Source organism: Lissotriton helveticus, chromosome 4_1, assembly GCF_964261635.1.
Source record: "Lissotriton helveticus chromosome 4_1, aLisHel1.1, whole genome shotgun sequence".
NCBI classification, from domain to species: domain Eukaryota; kingdom Metazoa; phylum Chordata; class Amphibia; order Caudata; family Salamandridae; genus Lissotriton; species Lissotriton helveticus.
In genome coordinates this window covers 1,044,988,522-1,044,996,499 of record NC_136063.1, presented here as the reverse complement: position 1 = coordinate 1,044,996,499, position 7,978 = coordinate 1,044,988,522, and the positions used below count along the sequence as shown (strand labels likewise).

At 56.1% G+C, this 7,978-nt stretch overlaps 1 protein-coding gene across 1 annotated transcript; it reads right to left on the bottom strand.

Moving 5' to 3' along the window:
• Window positions 1-1,090: 1,090 nt before the first annotated feature.
• LOC144828969 (uncharacterized) lies at window positions 1,091-4,833 on the bottom strand. Its single transcript, XM_078687638.1, has 2 exons — window positions 3,567-4,833; window positions 1,091-2,815 (listed from the first exon to the last, which is right to left on the bottom strand). Exons 1-2 carry the CDS (start codon window positions 3,874-3,876, stop codon window positions 1,092-1,094), a joined length of 2,034 nt encoding a protein of 677 aa, XP_078543764.1. The 5' UTR covers window positions 3,877-4,833; the 3' UTR covers window position 1,091.
• Between the last annotated feature and the right edge of the window lie 3,145 nt (window positions 4,834-7,978).

The window sequence follows — 7,978 nt, the reverse complement described above, 5'->3', positions numbered from 1 at the left end:
CAGCACATCAGAGCAACAGGCCCAGAGTCCTTGGCAGGGGAGAGCACATCAGAGCAACAGGCCCAGAGTCCTTGGCAGGGGAGAGCACATCAGAGCAACAGGCCCAGAGTCCTTGGCAGGGGAGAGCACATCAGAGCAACAGGCCCAGTGTCCTTGGCAGGGGAGAGCACATCAGAGCAACAGGCCCAGAGTCCCTGGCAGGGGAGAGCACATCAGAGCAACAGGCCCAGTGTCCTTGGCAGGGGAGAGCACATCAGAGCAACAGGCCCAGTGTCCTTGGCAGGGGAGAGCACATCAGAGCAACAGGCCCAGAGTCCCTGGCAGGGGAGAGCACATCAGAGCAACAGGCCCAGTGTCCTTGGCAGGGGAGAGCACATCAGAGCAACAGGCCCAGAGTCCCTGGCAGGGGAGAGCACATCAGAGCAACAGGCCCAGTGTCCTTGGCAGGGGAGAGCACATCAGAGCAACAGGCCCAGTGTCCTTGGCAGGGGAGAGCACATCAGAGCAACAGGCCCAGTGTCCTTGGCAGGGCAGGGTACAGCACATCAGAGCAACAGGCCCAGAGTCCTTGGCAGGGGAGAGCACATCAGAGCAACAGGCCCAGTGTCCTTGGCAGGGGAGAGCACATCAGAGCAACAGGCCCAGTGTCCTTGGCAGGGGAGAGCACATCAGAGCAACAGGCCCAGAGTCCCTGGCAGGGGAGAGCACATCAGAGCAACAGGCCCAGTGTCCTTGGCAGGGGAGAGCACATCAGAGCAACAGGCCCAGTGTCCTTGGCAGGGGAGAGCACATCAGAGCAACAGGCCCAGAGTCCCTGGCAGGGGAGAGCACATCAGAGCAACAGGCCCAGTGTCCTTGGCAGGGGAGAGCACATCAGAGCAACAGGCCCAGAGTCCCTGGCAGGGGAGAGCACATCAGAGCAACAGGCCCAGTGTCCTTGGCAGGGGAGAGCACATCAGAGCAACAGGCCCAGTGTCCTTGGCAGGGTACAGCACATCAGAGCAACAGGCCCAGGAACACACCCACATCGCTAACAATGGTGTACTGTAGCACACCTATGTGTGGCACAGGCGTCTGAGGGTGTTGACAACTCACTCCTGGATGTCATGTGGAGTGGAACCTGGCTGTGTGTCAGGGACTGCAGGTCGACTTGACTGGTGTGACAGAGGGACATGTGGTGTGGCTATAACAGAGGGCCTGCAAGGTGGAGGGCTGTGCGGACCAGGTGGCACCGTGGCACGTGGAGGTGGAGTCATGCACGCCCTTGACACAGTGTGGGTGGGAGAGGTTGGAGGGGTGCCCTTCCACTTCTTTGGAATATGAATTTGCTTCCCTGTCATGGGGTTGATGGGAAGTGGCGTTGACACCACCTGCACCCCCCCCAACTGTTCCACTTCAGGGGCAGAGACTGCCACTCCCTCTGGAGAAGTGCTTGATCCTGCAGTACGCTTGTGCTGGCTACGCCTCCGGACCACTTTAGCCTCTCTGGAAGGTGTACCCCCCACAGTGACCACCTTCCCACTTACCCCAGGGATGGTCACTACACTGCCCTCCTGTCCCTTCTTGCCAGGGATGGCCACTACACTGCCCTCCTGTCCCTTCTTGCCAGGGATGGCCACTACACTGCCCTCCTGTCCCTTCTTGCCAGGGATGGCCACTACACTGCCCTCCTGTCCCTTCTTGCCAGGGATGGCCACTACACTGCCCTCCTGTCCCTTCTTGCCAGGGATGGCCACTACACTGCCCTCCTGTCCCTTCTTGCCAGGGATGGCCACTACACTGCCCTCCTGTCCCTTCTTGCCAGGGATGGCCACTACACTGCCCTTCTTTGCCACAATGACTGGGCTGGTCACAACAGGGCTTCCCTCCACCTGCCTCGATGTACTTTGTTCTGGGGTTGATGTGGTAGGTGGGTGTGTCCCTGTGTTCACCCCAGGTGTAGTCATGACATCCCACACATCCTCTGTGGGCATAGCAGAGTCAATATCTGGTGATGGCTCAGCAGCATGTGAGCCTGATGTCTGACACAATGTTCTTCTGGCCTTGCTCTTCTGTGACTTCACCTTGTCTGTGCATATTGGGGGGTCCCTGCCCTTCTTTGGGGATGGAGTCTGTGGACGGGATTGTTTGCTTTGGGTCTGAGCTGTGCTCCTAGTGTTGTAACGTTTACTTGATGTATGTCCCAAGTGCTCACTGTCATCTGATGTGGCCACTGACTGGGTGGACGTCACAGGCACCTGAGCTGCAAAGGGGGCATGTTGGAGGGCTGACGTCACTGTACCTGACAATGACAGGAGTGTACGATGTAGGCCACCCACGTCAGAGTGTATGCCCTCCATGAATGCCAGAACCTGCCCTATTTTGTAATCGTGGGCACTGAAGGCATTCAGCAGGGCGGTCTGGCCCACGCAAAGTTGCCGCAGGAGCTCTACGCACTCTGCACTGAGGGCAGCAGGGGGGACAGGTGCAGGTGCTGCGGTGCCATGTGTGAATGTCACACGTCCCCTCTTAGTGACACGGATACGGCCAGCCCCAGAGGAAGTGGATGGGAGGCTGGGCAGTGGCCGTTGGTAGTCAGATGCAGCAGCAGAGTCCCCATCCCCTGTGGCTGCTAACAGGGACTCATCCCCCCTGCCATCAGATGAAGTGGTACTCTGTGTCTCAGCCACAGATTCCTCATGCATACTCCTGTCACCCTCAGTAGCGCTGGTGTGGTCAGTGTCACTTTGCTCCGTCTCACCCTGCTCTGCTGCCGCTGTCGTGCTGGTCTCCCCACCACTTTCAGGATCATGTTCCGCCGTGGTGTCTTCCGAATCTGCATTAGTGACAGAAACATGGTTGTATAAGTGTCATAGTCTGGTCACACGATATCAGAGCAATGCAGCACATGAGAGGCCTAGAGCTACATGGTAACCACCACACCCTCAAATCATTGTGCTGCTACACACCAGTTACACCACAACTGTGCCTGTCATGCGGACAAACAGGCAGGAGTGGACCAATGTCGATGACACACAGCACTACACCCTGCCCATGGATGGTGTTCCCCTAGCCCACATGGACCTGCCCCACGGACATGATGTAGCCACAACTAACATCACCACTTCCAGAGCCTAAAGGGATCCAGAGGGGAATACACACACCTGTTTTGTCTACACATGCCACATTGTCAAATAGGCCATTACAATCACCATGTGCCAATGTGGGTTCACATTGTTGTCAGATGTGTGGGCCACTACCATGCAGGTGCATGCAAAGTAGACTGACATGGTGTAACACTCATTAAGTGGACACAGCTGTACAGCATAATAGGGACTACACCCACCATCACAAAGAAGAGTGACCATGTGGACAACAAAATATATGTCAAGGACTGAAAACTGCAGCCAGGAGCTGCAGAGTAAGGCCATGGTGGGCCAATGCCTCATACAGACACACATCACAGTTGCCACTCACATCACATATCACAGCATGGCAGCACACGCACATCACATGTGTCACCGCAGACACAGGCACTCTACACATGCATCCACTCCCAGACAAACTCTCCCTCCCCGGATACTCACCATCGCTGTCTTGCTGCTGAAGCCCCTTCAGACGTGCATCCAGGTCTGGATAGGTCACTGCCAGTATGCGTGCCATCAGCGGAGTCATGGTGCGGCGTGCCACACGCCCTGTGCGTGGTACCATCCCCAACTTCATCTCTGCCACTTGCTTAGCCAGCCGGCTGATGTCGTCCCACCTCTTGTGACAGTGTGTGTGTCGTCTGTTTGATACCCCCAGGGCTCGCACCTTTGCTGCTATGGCCCTCCAGACAGCCTTACGTTGGTGTACTTTGAGCTGCAGGTATGAGAGTAAAGAAGGACTAATGAACATTTACACATTGTCATATGTCAGCATCTATCAGTACAGCAGCCAGACACTGAATCTGGACGCACAGTGACCCCCCTCCCTCCAGAACTGGGGGTACCCTCACAAGGCCACTCTGCATGGCATAAACATTAGTGAATGCATGCACACATTGAGCTTCGTAGTCTCCATGATTATCACACTGAAGAATGATGATTCAACACAAATGCATCGACAGCACTGTGTAAATCATAAATTGTACAGGGCATTGATGTGGCATATCCACTAATCAGTGTGCAGCAACTGTAGCATGTAAGTTGGCTGATGGACAAACTTTGGAAGGGCAGCCACTGAACCTACTCTGTGGGGCACACTGACTATGACTACAGGGGCACCCTGAAATTACATCACAAGCAGACACTGTCCAACCAGCTACAAGGCAAACAACCGTTGGTCATGTCTGCCCCAAAAAGTAGCACATCCCACTCACACATACAAGTATTGGCCTAGGACAGAGTCATAATGCAAAACACACACTCCCACCACCTGCAAACATCTTGTCTGTCAGTGTTTGTCAGCACCACACATCCAAAATAACATACAGCTGCATCATGAATACACGTCTGACACCACCCTGCCCTACTGCTCCCTACATGGTGACTTACCACGACATTGGGGCCACCAAACAGCCGTGGGTACTGTGCCAGCACCTCGTTCACAAGGACATCCAGCTCCTCACTCGTGAATGGACTGGCACGGATCTTATCTGTTCTTGACATCCCTGTGGATATGGCAGACCTGTGGCGGAAGTGAGTTGTGAGGTGTCCCAGGCAGCAGGCTCTGTGAGCAGCAGGAGAGGGTCCCAGGCAGCAGCAGGAGAGGGTCCCAGGCAGCAGGCTCTGTGTACAGCAGGAGAGGGTCCCAGGCAGCAGCAGGAGAGGGTCCCAGGCAGCAGGCTCTGTGTGCAGCAGGAGAGGGTCCCAGGCAGCAGCAGGAGAGGGTCCCAGGCAGCAGGCTCTGTGTGCAGCAGGAGAGGGTCCCAGGCAGCAGCAGGAGAGGGTCCCAGGCAGCAGGCTCTGTGTGCAGCAGGAGAGGGTCCCAGACAGCAGCAGGAGAGGGTCCCAGGCAGCAGCAGGAGAGGGTCCCAGGCAGCAGGCTCTGTGTGCAGCAGGAGAGGGTCCCAGGCAGCAGCAGGAGAGGGACCCAGGCAGCAGGCTCTGTGTGCAGCAGGAGAGGGTCCCAGGCAGCAGCAGGAGAGGGTCCCAGGCAGCAGGCTCTGTGAGCAGTGGGAATGTGTGGCTCACTCCCACAGATTTATAGGCCCATGGGGTCGTTAGGAAGCTGATAAGGTGCTACAATTGGTTGTCTGGGTCAGCCTTATTCAAAAGCATCCAATGACCGGCTCCGCGGCGGCGGCGCGCCGCTTCCGCATTATTCAAATCTGCATCATGCCACATTGAACACCCATGCCATTGGCTGTATGCAATGCACCATGGCGGTGACGCACCGCGGGTGTCCGGGGTGCGCTACCGCGATGGTGCATCATTCAAAAGCATCCAATGACCGGCTCCGCGGCGGCGGCGCGCCGCTTCCGCATTATTCAAATCTGCATCATGCCACATTGAACACCCATGCCATTGGCTGTATGCAATGCACCATGGCGGTGACGCACCGCGGGTGTCCGGGGTGCGCTACCGCGATGGTGCATCATTCAAAAGCATCCAATGACCGGCTCCGTGGCGGCGGCGCGCCGCTTCCGCATTATTCAAATCTGCATCATGCCACATTGAACACCCATGCCATTGGCTGTATGCAATGCACCATGGCGGTGACGCTCCGCCGGGGACCGGCGGTAGGTACCGCGACTGATGCGGCGGAGCCTAGCCAGCGGCATGGACACCAGTCCATGTGCCAATGGGTACCATGGCTGGGTAGATGGTGGTGCTGGGGTCACACCGCCGGGGACCGGCGGTAGGTACCGCGACTGATGCGGCGGAGCCTAGCCAGCGGCATGGACACCAGTCCATGTGCCAATGGGTACCATGGCTGGGTAGATGGTGGTGCTGGGGTCACACCGCCGGGGACCGGCGGTAGGTACCGCGACTGATGCGGCGGAGCCTAGCCAGCGGCATGGACACCAGTCCATGTGCCAATGGGTACCTTGGCTGGGTAGATGGTGGTGCTGGGGTCACACCGCCGGGGACCGGCGGTAGGTACCGCGACTGATGCGGCGGAGCCTAGCCAGCGGCATGGACACCAGTCCATGTGCCAATGGGTACCATGGCTGGGTAGATGGTGGTGCTGGGGTCACACCGCCGGGGACCGGCGGTAGGTACCGCGACTGATGCGGCGGAGCCTAGCCAGCGGCATGGACACCAGTCCATGTGCCAATGGGTACCTTGGCTGGGTAGATGGTGGTGCTGGGGTCACACCGCCGGGGACCGGCGGTAGGTACCGCGACTGATGCGGCGGAGCCTAGCCAGCGGCATGGACACCAGTCCATGTGCCAATGGCTACCTTGGCTGGGTAGATGGTGGTGCTGAGGTCACACCGCCAGGGACTGGCGCTAGGTTCTGGCATTTTCGTACACATTGCTGTGTATGTCAATCATGGACAATGTATAAGTGCCATGCAGCTACATGGTGTAGGGCACATCATTGTACACACGATGCCACAGAGCCATTGCATCCACAGGAGGACGCACGTTCAGTCTGAGCCACTTTAGCATGTGTTTGTGCCATTTTAGTAAGGCTTTTGATGGGTGCTGATAATTGTCAGACGTCAGGTGCTCTACATAGATGTAGTGAGGTTTAATGTGTTGTTGGTCAGTGCAGACCTTGACCAGGCTGGTGGCACTGCATTGTATCGTACCTGACTTGTGCATTCAGAACTGATCATGCACACAACCAGAAGTGTCCCTGCTATTGTGATCATTGTGTTGATGAATGCTTCCACAATGTACATGATGCATTGAGGTCTGGCAGGTACGGCAGATGGGTATGACAGACATGTTAAGTCACATTAGATTTGTGGCTCTTGTAGCTCCATGTCTGCGCATGTCACTCGTTTAATCATTGTATCCACATTATTGTCACTTGGGTATTGTCACTGGAGAGGCCTGCCCTCTGTGTGTAGCTATTGGGCAGCCATGTAACCAGATGTGCCATGCAGCTTTCTGGCCATTGTTTTTTACCCATTACATTATTGATGTTTTGTGCTATGGCCATCTCATGATGCTTGTCATTGACCTATTGTTTTTAATCCTAAACTAGGAGGAGGCCAAATCTCCTACGTCAGGTGATTGTGCTTGAGGACATGGAGAATGAGGCAATCATCAGGAAATTCCGGTTGGACAGACCGACATTGAAGATCTTGTGTGATCTATTGGAGCCCCACCTGCAGCCTCGCCGTCACTATCCTACGGCATTCACACCCGCCCACAAGGTAATGGCAGCACTACACTTCTTTGCGACTGGTTCCTTCCAGGAGACCGTGGCTAACGCTGGGGGAATGTCGCAGCCCATGTTCAGCATGGTGCTGAGGGATGTACTCGAGGCCATGATGATCTATCGGAATCGCTACATCCATTTCCCCCGGGGACGTGAATTGGCTGCCGTTAAGGGGGACTTCTATCCACTTGGGCACATCCCACATGTAGTCGGTGCGATAGATTGCACCCATGTGGCTCTGGTGGCACCGCAGGCGACGGAGGACATTTTTCGAAACCGGAAACACTACCACTCCATGAATGTGCAGGTGGTGTGCCTTGCAGACATGACAATTTCACATGTGTGTGCTAAGTATCCCGGTTCGGCACATGACTCTTTCATCATGAGGAACAGCATGGTGCCACGGATGATGGAGAATCTGCATCCCGAACGTGCCTGGATTGTGGGTGAGTTACACAACTGCTATCGCGTGCTGTGTGTCACTGCCTTTACTGTGGCCGTACAACATTGCAATGTGTATTTTTTTTTCCACAGGGGACTCGGCTTATCCCAGTAGGCCATGGCTGTTGAGCCCACTCCGTAATCCCCAGACACCTGCAGAGATCCGCTACAATGAGGCCCATGGCAGGACACGACGGGTAATTGAACGTACTTTTGGGCTGCTGAAGGCAAGGTTCCGG

Excerpts from the sequence above, each read along its gene's own strand:
- LOC144828969 (XM_078687638.1), bottom strand. The coding sequence starts at position 3,876 with ATGTTCATTAGTCCTTCTTTACTCTCATACCTGCAGCTCAAAGTACAC. Across the intron at positions 2,816-3,566 it reads TCAGCAGCAAGACAGCGATG|ATTCGGAAGACACCACGGCG; the intron begins GTGAGTATCCGG and ends TCACTAATGCAG.